The 13748-nt window shown below is 38.6% G+C and overlaps 1 protein-coding gene across 2 annotated transcripts in view; it reads left to right on the top strand.

The window, feature by feature from the left end:
* The window catches only part of LOC110163243 (disks large homolog 5-like), a 117175-nt gene that overhangs the window by 55967 nt on the left and 47460 nt on the right, over positions 1–13748 (top strand). For both annotated transcript variants that reach the window (XM_055150044.1, XM_055150043.1), the window contains exons 9-13: positions 6341–6525; positions 8036–8161; positions 10630–10762; positions 11181–11305; positions 11385–11560. In XM_055150044.1, coding sequence (XP_055006019.1) covers positions 6341–6525; positions 8036–8161; positions 10630–10762; positions 11181–11305; positions 11385–11560 — 745 coding nt within the window. The remainder of the gene's footprint in view (positions 1–6340; positions 6526–8035; positions 8162–10629; positions 10763–11180; positions 11306–11384; positions 11561–13748) is intronic.

Genomic DNA, 13748 nt, shown 5'->3' with positions numbered 1-13748 from the left:
ATACGTCCGCTCCTCATTATTTCTAAAACTGTGCGCCGCAGCGCCGCGATCTTTCCATTGCACGTGTTTCGTGTTGTGTTTTTTCCAGAAGCTACCATCGTCACTATTTCGATTAACTTCGGAAAAAATCTGCGAAAACATATCCTTGAATCCTATTGGTCAGTCTAGTGTGGGTTGTAGTGGCCCCGACCGATCACAGTCTCTGTTTAAATGTGAAAAACCGAGCCATTTCTAAAGGTCGTCAAATCTCGTCTTTAGTGATACGGCGGAGGTGTCAAAAGTCGTCATTAAGGGTTCAGGGGGGTCGTCAAATGTCGTCTTCATGGGGGAAAGAGTTAAAATTTCAAGGAACTGTATGGGATTTTGATTTTAAATTTCAATAACATCTGTGTCCCCAGGTCTGAGTTAAACATGCTCAAATAAATATAACTTTTGCTGATAACTATTATAATTGTTCAGCCCCACTGGGTAAACATTACAAGAAAAAAAAAAGTAAATTGTGATTTTTCTCTCAGATATTGCGATTTCAATTTCATCCAGTATTTTTTCCAAATAAAGTTTCAGTGCACATGAACGTTTGTAAACATCACAGAAACTTACATCACACCAGAGTCCTGCACTGATGATTTGAGGCTGGATTGTTTACGTTTTATAGAAATTAAACTTAAAACCACATGGTTAATTTGCATAAACTATAAGTGATAAATAAAAAAACGGCTCGCTCCCTGTGCCGTCGATGCGGTTTAGCTTCTGTCAGACTAAAGCACACGACTCAGTGGAATATGATCGTGATAGAGGATGTGCTGATGATGGTGAGTCTGTTCTGTACTTCTATCGCGTTGGAGATGGTTCATGTTAAACTTTACACGAATGCCAGTTTTAAATCCTCGCCTCGTAGCGCTGTGCTGGTGAATAACTTTGTGGCGCATGGACCTCGACGTAGACCCATAAATCAAAACGACAAGGCAGTGGTGGCAGTGTGTCTTGAGTCGACAAAGAACTAAACTTCGCCCTTAACCCTCTCAGGCTCAAATTAAATTTTAGTAACAGGAAAAAATCTGATATTTGGGGAAAATGATCAACTGGGGTAGGAATATACAATCCTGACTTTTTTTTTTGAGAGAGACCTTCACATCCAATGCGTTCTGGGATGTTGCAGATTTGTAACATTGGTCCAGTGTGGTAAATTAACACTGAAGACTGAAAATGATATGGACGCTAAATTTATGTGTAAACCACTTTTCATAACAATGGAAACATAAAACACTGTGTAACAGCTTTACAGTGGCAGAACAACATCACTTTTTCGTGTGGTTCTCCAAGAAACAATTTTTATCTTTTGTAAACAACAAAAGTACTTTGCACTTCTGGCAGGCCGTTTGTGTGTAGTCATTCTTGCACAGTCTGCATCGTCCACGTTTATCAGCATGGATGGGAAAAAAGGTTCCTGAGTAAAAAAAAAAGCTCATAAAATATGGATTTTGAGTAAGTAGGTAATTGGCATTTAGCTGTTGCAAATCTGCAACGCCTGCCTGGAGAGGGTGGGCTTCAGGAGCACTGCACTGGGCTTTGACGCTCCCAAAATCATGTTGTCTGCGATTGTGATTTTCAGTCCAAAACGATAGATTGTTCACCCTTAATACCCAGCCATAATGAACTAGTTGTTTATATTATAATTTGGTGTTTTGTTTCTCAAGACGATTATCCAATCAGAAAGCAGAATGAGCCTCACACGAGTCTCATTTGTGTTGCCAGTTTCAGCATTGAAATCCAGTTGATTTAGACCTAAAATGCCTCTTTCTGATCTGAATGGCCACTACCTAAACCTCAGAACCTGCAGCCAATCATGAGTCGGTGCTAGTGCAGCCTCTGCAGCTCAGGGAGGGAATTCTGGAGGTTCTGAGCTTTCACATGAGGCCTGTCCAGATACTGAGAATGAGGAAAATTTGTATGTGTCTCTATCTACAGGTTAAGGCTCTAGAGCACAGGTGTCAAACATAAGGCCCGGGGGCTGGATCCGGCCCTCCAAGACCTTTAATCTGGCCCTCGGCTGATTTTCTACTAAAATATTGTAATTATATTTTCTATTAAAATATTGGTAATTTTCTGTGGTGTTTATCATATCAGCGTCTCTAGCGTCTCTGTACGTGGCCCCTCCCACCAGAGCAGCACAAATGAAGACTTGTCTCTTTCCAAACGCTCTTAAAGGACGATCGTTTTGACTGTTGACCGTGACACCCTCATCAGAAAAATGTCCAACATGAGAAAAGTGGAGCCGAGTGCAGGATTTTCCAACAAAAACTGACTTATTCCTATTTACATACAAGGTTCATGTTAAAACATTGTGTTGAAATTATATTTTTCTTAAAGTTTCAGGTTGTTCATAATATTATAATATTTTGTAAAAGAAAGAGTTCATCAATTAAAAAAGATTTCTGTAATAGATTTGTGTTTCTCTGCACAAATATTTGAACTTATTGTTATTTTTGGGGTTTATATGACATAAGTTTTCTGATCCGGCCCCTTTGGGATCAAAGTCGGTTGGATACGACCCCCGGACCAAAATGAGTTTGACACTCATGCTCTAGAGACACAGGTTCAGTTGTGATTGTAATATATTTTGGAAAACTGTGAGAAGAGACAACATACCAACGTCTTAAACTGAAATGGTTCTAGTAAAGGACCTGAACTCGGTGCGGAATCAGGGACCAAATCCGGGACCACACAACCAACGACTCAAACCTGAATTATGGCATTTCATGAAAAACTCTTTATAGTGTCAGCCAAGCATTTATACCACTACGAACCAAAACAGACCAGATTTACAAACTCACAGCTTGATTTACTCCCACTACGCCCATAATCCCTTCATCCCGTCACGTAAAGTTATTTTCAGCATCTGGCTCTGGTCCACTCATGGATTTTACTCAGGTTTTATCAGATGCACTTTGCCAGATTAATTGGCCTCAAAGTCTATATATAACACTACATTAGAGAATTACCTCCAGTCTCTGTTAAATTGGCTTTTTGGACTTTGAAGTGCTCAAAAACCGCTGCGTATCAGGAAAAGATAATTAGGAAACTGCCTTGGAAGTAGCGGCAAAGTTTTTCGCTGTTTTCTGATCTATTTTATAATGCAGTTTTCCTCGTCACAAACAGACCTGGAGTTGTGTTTTGTTTCATTTACACAAATTTAACGCACAAATCCTGCATATTTAGGCTGATACAGGAAGTGCTCCACCGTGTTTTTAAACTCCATACACCTTCACTAGAATCATTTGGATAATTTCAGCCCTGGAGTTGCCAATCTCTGTTGAACAAAAGGTTAAAAGTAGGTGTCAACTTGAAAATAACCACTGTATGACATCACAAGGTGGAGCAGAGCATTTTGAGCTTTGGGGAGGTAGACAGACTAATAATAAAGGATTAGTCAAACATGTGTGACACAATCCGGGTAGAGCTGCTCGATTATGGACAAAATCATTATCACGATTATTTTGGTCGATATTGAAATCACGATTATTCAAACAATTATTTTTTTAGTTACACGATGCATTTATTCAGCATTTCTTTCTCAAAAAAAAAAAAAAATTATTGAAAATTTACGCAAAACTTTCAAATTGAAAATAAATATAGGCTGCAAATATGAACCTTAGAGCAGTTTTGTGATGTATAAAACAAAAAATAAATAAAATATACTTTGATCATGAAATAAGACATAGAAAAACATAAATGTGTCCAAAATAAACTATATATCCAGCTGTTCTACTATCTCTTTATGTAAAAAAATAAAATAAATGTACTTATTGTGACAAAGTGGGCGTTTGTCAGCATTTTAAATTCACCTTAGTTTCTGTTAAACATTTTAATTTTGAAAAGACTTGCTTTGCTTTGTAGTTACCGTATTTTCCGGGCTATTAGACGCGCTCTTAAAAATAATAATAATAATAATAATAATAACACTTGTATAGCGCTTTTCAAGATACCCAAAGACGCTTTACATGGGAAGACAAACAATGACAAACAAGAGAAAAAGACGGTTAATGAAAGTTTTTTTTTTTAAAGAGATGGGTTTTCAGGGCTTTTTTAAACATGGGGAGTGTGGATGAGTCTCTGATGTGTTTGGGCAGGGAGTTCCAGAGGGTGGGAGCAGCGGCGGAGAAGGCCCGGTCCCCCCCAGGTCTTATGTTTAAGCCTCCAACCCCGTCAAAAAAACGACTGCGCGCCACAATCCAGAGCGCCCTATACACGAATCCACTCTGGTGTCCCAGCACGACTACAGCGCACGCAAACACACACGGAGCAGACAGCGACCGCACAGCGAAAAACACCCACAGACACACTCATCACTCCACGCCGACGAGGAACGGAACGGAGGAACGAACCGAAAAAGGGAGCGCGACGTGCCACTTTTAGACACGACTGAACAACTGAGTCACTGCGAACACGCCGACAATCCGTTGGTCCCAGACAGCACCTCCCTACACGCCACAACTGAACAAAGCCCAGAGTCACCGTGAACGAACAAACAAACAAAACCACTCACCCATCACACTGTTGTGTTTCCTTTAAAGTCCTGTGAGGTTTATTTGTGAAAAAAGTTTAAAAATAGACCATTTAATGATAAGTTAGCTTATAATCCAGAGCGACTAATAGCCAGAAAATATGGTACTTCCTGCTGGGTGGAGTATAAAAGGCAAGCAGGTGCCAGGGAGAGACTTCTATGCAGGTTGTTTGGGGTTTTTCGATTTGAGTTACTTATGCATATTGCATATTTCTGCGTACTTTCATTGGTGTTAATTAAAGAAGTCTGTTTTAAAGTCAGTGTTGTCTGGTTAAGGACACTTTTTTTGTTGCATCTGCCTCCTACTTTGACCACTCTGGCCAGCTTCCCCACACTTACTTATACAAAAAAAAATCCCAAAATACACTTTGTTAAGCTTTAAATCGTTTCAGCTTGATTATATGAGTTTAGAGATCGTTTGTTTGACACACAAATCGAAATCGCGATCAATATTCGATTAATTAATAACAATCCAGGTCTGTTTTTGAGGAGGTAACGGCATTATAACGTGACTTAAAGCTCACAAGAGTCAGTTTTGTGTAATGTGGGACCTTTAAACTAAAGTATAAACACAGATTATTCAGAGGGGAGCTTTGATGTGGGAGATTTCAATGCCTCTGACCCACAAGCCTTAATCAGCGAAGCTTTGTAAATATAATGAGTTTATTTATGGATAAAGGGAAGCTCCATTTAAATACAGTGTTCTCATCATGGGGCTCGTACTGTACAAAACCTTGAGTGTCTTTTCAATGGTAAAAGGGGAAAATTTTGCTGCAGAAACCCCCAAAAGTGACGTCACTGCAAAGTATCAATATATTACTAGTATTGTATCTGTAATCTCCTCCTCCTACTTGAGAAGCTGTTGTCTTTATAAAGAACATTTGTTTTGTTGTTAATGAAGACGCTATAAAACAGTAATGGTTATGAAACACCTTTTATAGAAGCAATTCAATATGCCAAACCGTTATCAAAATTCACAGTTTAGTCTCTAGTACCACTTATCTAAGACAGGGTTCCCACAGTCATGGAAATCCTGGAAAAGTCATGGAATTGAAAATGAAAGTGTCTTTTTCCAGTTCTAGAACAGTCATGGAAATTTGTAAATTCAATGAAAGTTTTGGAAAAGTCATGGATTTTTTTTTATATCTTAAAAGAATCTTGCCGCATGGACAGATAAGTTTCACTACTTTTAACTCATTTACTGACAGATTTAAGTGTTTATATCAAAAATTTTGGCCAACAGGGTTCACACGGTCATGGAAATCCTGGAAAAGTCATAGAAACTGAAATGTCATGGAATTTTAGTATCTCATTTACGCAAGTACAGAGTTCTGTTAAATTATCATTAGACTATTATGATTATTTCCGAACTTATGCACCTTTTGTTTAAAAGAGACGACAATAAATGCACTGACAGAATTTTGAATGTTAAAAAACTATAATACCAAACCATAAAGTGAGTGGAAAGGGTTAACATTTCATATTTAGCCCTAAAAGTCTGATCAATTCTACACATGTAGGTGCCGTAAAGTCATGGAAAATTCACTTCAGGTCATGGAAAAGTTTGGAAATGTTGTCAGTGAAAAACAGTGGGAACCCCTTGAGAATCTCGACCCGTAGATTTGGGATTGACTCGTTTAAAACTGCTTATAAGTTCAACAGAAATGTATTAAAAAAACAAAAACAAACAAGAACTACACATTTGTATCACATTTATTTTGACACGTATCCCAATTTTTTAATTTTATCATATAGTATTTTCAATTTCTTTTTCAGAAACAAGACTCGGCGACTCTGGACATGGAGCGCGCGAATAAAGAGATCGAGATATTGAGGAAACAGTACGAGGCGATCTCCCAGGAGCTGAAGGACGCTCTGCAGGAGGCCGAGGTCGCCAAGTGCAGGAGAGACTGGGCCTTTCAGGAGCGCGACAAGATCGTGGCCGAGAGGGAGAGCATACGGTGAGAATGAGAGCGTTTGGTGGAATTAAGGGCGCACTGTGTAACTTTCTTGGATCGTTTCTTCATGGAAATCTTATTGCTTTGTCTTGAATGTTCCATAGTATGACATTAGACTACTATGGACACCACTAGGCCAAATTGCAGTTCAGATCTGTGGAGTGGCAACGCCGCTCGCAGTAAGAACACATGTTTTTAGCAACAAAACTCCTACTTAATTCAACTAGAAAAGCAGTCAGAGAGCGCAGACCTCCGCCAAGGACTACCCCCATTTTTTATATAAATTGCGATAAAATCAGTCTTCTGGATCAGATCCGGATCAGCCTTTGGAATATGAAAGAGGATCCCATTGTCCATCCCTGAGTCAAATTTCATGGGGTTTGGTCAATAATTAACCGAGATATTGAGAAACAAAATTTTTGGCCCCATTTACCACAATGTTAACAAAAATTTCAAAGTGATCCAGAATCCAGGATTTCTTCCGGATCACCCCCAAAATGAAATCAGTTCTTCCTTTTCACATTTCCAACAAATCCTGAAAATTTCATCAAAATCGGTCCATAACTTTTTGAGTTATGTTGCTAACAGACAAACAAACAAACAAATAAACAGACAAACAAACAGACAAACAAACAAACAAACAAACAGACAAACGCCGGTAAAAACATAACCTCCTTGGTGGAGGCAATAAATGGAAGGTGGATGATAATATACAGTCAATATAATCTTAAAATAACTGTTTTTTTTTAAATACAAAAGAGAGACATGTCACATCAGAGGAAAAAAATCTATTGTTTGGGCAAATTTGACAAGTAGTAATGCTTTTTTGTCAATTCTCTGTGATCTTTTTTCCAATTTGTTTTCATCCCTGGGTTTCACAATGATGAAAAAGTGGGACTGTTGCCTTTAGGGGTGTGCAAAAATATCAAAATATCGATATATCGTATCGTTTAATATGATGATACAGTATTGATATGGTGGGCTGCTGTATCGATATATTACCAAGAGTATTTTTTGGTGTATTTTACTAAATTATTTTACAGCACTACAGTTTTGTTGCTTGTTTAGTTGAAGGAAACTTTTTGCGACTTTATGCTTTATGCTACTTTATGCGACACATTTGACATTTTCACTGTTCTGATGATTAAAATGTTTGTGTTTCATATGAACTTTGCACAAAAAGTGGCTTAACAAAAGACTTTTAGTATCACAGACCTGATTTAGCCGTATCGAATCAGTTTGAAATATACTGAATAGTGAATAAAGTACTGAAATATATTGAAAATACTGACCCGAAAGTGCACTGTATCGAGGTATGTATCGTATCGGCAACTTCTGAATGATACTCAGCCCTAGTTGCCATAGCAGTTAACTATTTTAAACAAAATTTATTGTTTGAACGTTGAAAAGTCCTCGGAATATCGCCTAGGGCAGCTAAAACCCTAAGTCCTGGTTCAAACTTAAGTGAGAAATCTTGTTTAAATATCTCATTGTATGTTGTATTCCTCTGTAGGACTCTGTGCGATAACCTGCGGAGGGAGAGGGACCGAGCTGTGAGCGATTTGGCCGACGCTCTGAGAAACCTGGACGACACGAGGAAACAGAAGAACGACGCCGTCAGAGAAGTCAAAGAAATCAAGTAAATCATAATTTTACTGTAGAAATACTGAAATGAAATCTAAAACTGGAAAATCTGTAAAAACATTATTTGGCTGCCTCCTTGTTCCCATGGAAATGTTGTTCCTTTGGATATAATATTCCACAATATGACAGAGAACTTGTCTATCGTCATGAAGTGTGGTTTTAACTTTCTATTTCCATATAATCGTCCATTTGACTTTCCACCCTCAGACATTTACATACAACCACTTTAACCAAGATTTTCACTGCTTAAGCTGGATGTACACAGCAATATTGTTGATCGTTTCACTCAGCTCCAGCTCAAACTGTACGACCGAATCACAGGGTTTAACTCTTTCCCCCATGAAGACGACATTTGACGACCCCCCCTGAACCCTTAATGACGACTTTTGACACCTCCGCCGTATCACTAAAGACGAGATTTGACGACCTTTAGAAATGGCTCGGTTTTTCACATTTAAACAGAGACTGTGATCGGTGGGGGCCACTACAACCCACACTAGACTGACCAATAGGATTCAAGGATATGAAAGTGACTTTTATAGATTTCAAAGTGATGATGTTGAAGTTGATTATAAAGTGGAAAACAGCGACAGCGACGGACTTTCGGGGAGAAGGTGAGATGCCACTGATGCGTCTGTGTGGAGTCCTGCGATGTCCCAACAAACTATCTGAGCTTTATACTCGATTATGAACCAAAATTGCCCTGAAATATGGATGTTGCCCAGGCCAGTCCTTTAAAATATTTCAGTCTTTTTTTCCAAGATGCGATGTATAACAGAATCACTACAGAAAAAAACGCTTATGTGGAGCTCTGCACACGAGAAAATAACCAAGATGACAAATACTGGACACACACTGACGGGGAAGAGTTTTATTATTATATTATTATATTATAATAAGCTAAATTAGTTGAATAAGCTAAATGAGTTGAATAAATAAAATAAGTTGAATAAGCTAAATGACTAGAATAAGTTAAATGGAAAAAAATGAATTGGGTGCACACAGGTGTACAACAGGTAAAAACAGGTGCACACTTGACTATACTGTATCTGGTGATATGAAATCTGTTTAAATACTTTGACAAAGTATATTTTTTATTTTTTATGAATATAGTACTCAGAACATGCAGATATCAGATGCTGAATGTAGTTTTTTGTTTTCGAGTTTGCACCTGACCAGGTAAACTCTCATTTTCAGTGAGCTGTTATACACCTATAAATGAGTTGAATCACATTTAAACATCCATAAATGAATAGTTCAGAGTCTAAGGTTTCCAGAGATACAAATATGTCTGTGTTACAATTAAGTTCATGAGTGTAAAAATCATTTATAATCACTGGTGGAAGTCTGTTTTCTTTTATGCAGTTATGCTCTATGGGTAGAACTAGTAACATATGTATGGGTTGTTCCTAGTAGGCGTCCAGGGGGGAAAGAGTTAAAAGTTCACAGCTCACGATTCATGTTCTCACACTATATGAACAACTTCAACAAAGCGAAACCCTCACGAGAGGCGACTGGATTTCAAACGGGTTTGATTTTCTTGCGACCTACGTTTGCTGATAGGGAGCTGGTGGTGAGGTATTATTAATGGGTTCTCGTTGCCTCTTGTAAACTACACAGAGCACGACACAGACTTAAGCCAAAACTCGGCCCGGTCCCAAAAACAGTCGCACGAGTGAAATATCGGCTCAAAAAGTGCCAAAAATCGCACAATGTATGCCCGGCTTTACTTTTACTTACTTTTCTTCTGCAGTAGAATATCTCTGCTCTTCACACTGAGTGCCACAGGGTTCCTACAGTCATGGAAATCCTGGAGAAGTCATGGAAATTTGAAAACGTCAATTTCCAAGCCTGGAAAAGTTCATGGAATGTTGTATATTCAAAGAAAGTTTTGGAAAAGTCATGGAATTTTAGAATCTCTTTCACACAACTACAGCGTTCCGTTAAGTTCTCATTAGACTATTATGATTATGCGCCTTTTATTTAAAAAAAGACGACAATAAATGCACTGACAGGATTTTGAATGTTAAAAAACTATAATTCCAAACCATAAGGTGAGTGGAAAGAGTTAACATTTCATATTTAGCCCTAAAAGTCTGATCAATTCTACACATGTAGGTGCCATAAAGTCATGGAAAATTAATTTTAGGTCATGAAAAAATCATGGAAAAGTTTTGAAGTTTTGTCAGTGAAAAAGAGTGGGAACCCTGCTCCCATCTAGTGGACAAATTGTGCCACAAAAGTATAGTTTTTAGGAACAGACAATAAAGAATTAACTTTCCATAAGATTTAGGCAAGTTTTTGTATTAATAGACAGAGATGTAATAGTCCTGTCTTCCTAGATTATTTGTAGTTTCTTAACTTTTTCTACTCTGACAGTGGCCATAGAGCTCGACTAAGATGACAACAACGACAAACTGAACTAAAACAAATCACTAAAACAGTACTTGCTTTTTATTTTAGAGAGAAGATGGAGAACCAGCTGGAGAAGGAGGCTCGGTTCCATCAGCTCATGGCTCACAGCTCCCACGACTCGGCCATCGACACGGACTCCATCGAGTGGGAAACAGAAGTGGTGGAGCTGGAGAAACAAAGAGTAAGACAATAGTTAGAATATTCAGTGGTTTATTTTATTCTCTGCTCTAAATATCCCCAGCTTCGATGGCATAAACTCCTATGTAAGTCTCATTCTACTCTCCAGAATTGTCTTTGACTCCATTTTATGCCAATCAGATCAGGATTTTTACATCCCAGAAAAATAAAAAATGCCCCAATATTCTTTATAGACGTATATACAGGTCATTTTATTTTGGTATGCTCTTAAAAACCTTGAAAAATGACTTCACGTTTCATTCAAGTTTATATAAAAATTTTCGTGCCAATATCTAGATCTTAAAATTCAAATTCAAACCAATTTTTCTAGATTTTAAGACTACGATTTTAGTTTTAGCTTGTCCAATGTTCGCTAAATGGATTTATTGTGATGTAAATTATTATTATGTTTTGTTTTCCAGGACATGGATTTGAAGGCACTTGGGTTTGACATTTCCGAGGGGGTAAATGATCCGTATTTACCAGGAGACTGTGGAGTTTTTGTGAGTAAAGTGGACAAAGGAAGTATCGCAGAAGGAAGACTGAGGTACCCCAAGTTTCTTAAATCATTATCATGCAATTGTCTGAACATTTTGTAATATTGTTTTGTTATATTCTGATTTCAGAGTGAATGATTGGCTCTTGAAAGTGAATGACGTCGATCTGACCAACAAGGACAGGAAGCAGGTGATTAAGGCGGTGCTGAGCGGGGAGGGCGTCCTGAATATGGTCGTACGAAGGAGGAAGTCACTGGGAGGACGCGTCATCACACCTGTTCAGATCAACCTGACCGGAAGCAAAGGTGGGAGATGCATTACTTTCTATGAGTTAGGTTCAAATTAAATTAAGGCAAGGCAAGTTTATTTGTATAGCACAATTCGTACACAAAGTAATTCAAAGTGCTTTACAGAATAAGAAATACATTAAAATCACAATAAAAACTAATCAAAACATAAATAATCATGAAGATTAAAATTAGAAAAGAAATACATAAATTGGAGAGAAGAGTGCGGAATGAAAACCTTTCAGTTATTTGCACAGTTAAACAGAAATGTTTTGAGTCTGGATTTAAACAGCGTCACAGAAGAGTCTGTCTCACATGTTCAGACTGTTCCAGGTTTTAGCTGCATGAACCTGAAACTCTGACTCCCCTTGTTTAGTCGTGACTCTGGGCACCAGCAGGAGGTCGGTCCCTGAGCTCCTCAGAGTGTGAGATGTTCATATGACACTAACATGTCACAGATGGACTTTGGTGCTCGGCCATGGAGACACTTGTACAAGCAGAGCTGCTTTAAAGTCTCTGAGGCACAGGAGCCAGTGCAGAGACCTGAGCACAGGACTTATGTGCTCGTACTTCCTAGTTCGAGTCAGGACCCGAGCTGCAGCGTTCTGGATGTTCTGGATGTTCTGCAGCGTCTCACAGCTCGTTTGGAGAGACCAGTGAGCAGAACATTACAGTATCTAACCTACTGGAGACAAACGCATGGATAAGACAAATTAAATCATAAAAGGCTCATAAATAGTTTGAAATTCAGGTGGAGGACGGCTAAGTATTTTAATTGGTTGGCAGTTGCCAAAATAAAGTTATCTTGTATGGTTAATATCCTTGTAATTACCAGACTTATCTTCATGAAATAAAAATGTTGTCCACAATAATAATAATAAACAATAATATAATAATGGATCAGTTTTGTATAGTGCACTTTTGGACACACAAAAACACTTTTTTCATTGACTCCACACTCAGTGATAGTAAGATTTTATTGTAACCACAGACTGACAGAAGCGAGGGCTGCACATTCATACTAGGCAATGTGGGTGAAGTGTCTTGCCTAAGGACACAGCAACAGTTTTTTTTTGCCACTAGCGCCCCCCTGTGGCGCCTGATTTTCCCAGCGATCTCCCATCCAAATATCAACCAGGACCTTCATATCTTCTGAGATCTGACAGAATTGGGGTTTCACAGGCTGGTGTGGACACAAAATGTCAAGATGTGAACTAATTGAGTTGCGTTTATAAAAATTTTTCGGGATGCAACTGGTATCGAATATCCTGAACATCCTGAATATCCTGAATCCTTTGCTGGATGGAATATCAGTTCATTTGATATCCTGGTTTGACACAAATCAATGTAATAAGACTGTTTACTGGTGGTAAACGGCACAGAAAGTCTTAAAAGCTGTTGTGGCCATGCCGACTTGTCAAAGCCTGATCTCGTCAGATCTCAGAAGCTCAGACGCCGGGTCTGGTCTGGTTAGTACTTGGATGGGAGACAACTGGGAAAACCAGGTGCCACAGGGGCGCGCCAGTCACAAAAAGACCTTAGGCAAAACACTTCACCCACACTGCCATGTATGAAAAGTGGTGTGTGTGAGAGATGGTGGTGGTCGGAGGGACTGATGGCGCAGATTGGCAGCCTCGCTTCCAGTAGTAGTAGTAGTAGTAGTTTACCACCACTGAGTGTTGAGTGAATGAATACTGAACTGTAAAGCGCTTTGGGTGTCTTGAAAGGCGCTATATAAATGCAATGATTAAAGGTTGTATGGAGGATTTGTTTTTAGTTTCAAATTGTCAGTGAAAGTTTAAAACACCATTACAGAGACGCAGCAGCCTTGTAATTATGATGACAAAAAAAAAAAAAAGAATGAAAATCCATCAACTGCGGACGTAGTGAGGCCAGATAAACATCAGCCAATAGACAACGAGGCTCCCTCTTTATCTATTGGCTGTTAGGTTGTCAATCAAATTCCCTACATTTCTAGTGTAACTGACTCGCGGCGCACGGGGATTACGTGGAGGAGGAAGGTGGTGTCACGCATGCACAACATTTGAAAAAGGACTGTCGCTGTATTTCTTTTCCCTTTAAAAAATCCTCTATACAACCTTTAATTAAAAAATAAATAAATAATTAAAAGCTGTTCTGTAGTTACTTGAGCGATTGATAACAGCTACATAACACACGAGGTGACAGTAACTCATTTGGTAGAATG

Source organism: Boleophthalmus pectinirostris, unplaced genomic scaffold (assembly GCF_026225935.1).
Source record: "Boleophthalmus pectinirostris isolate CB_2022bp ecotype Guang Dong unplaced genomic scaffold, ASM2622593v1 HiC_scaffold_14, whole genome shotgun sequence".
NCBI lineage: Eukaryota > Metazoa > Chordata > Actinopteri > Gobiiformes > Gobiidae > Boleophthalmus > Boleophthalmus pectinirostris.
The sequence above is the reverse complement of the archived record's forward strand: the minus strand, read 5'-3'. Positions and strand labels throughout refer to the sequence as shown.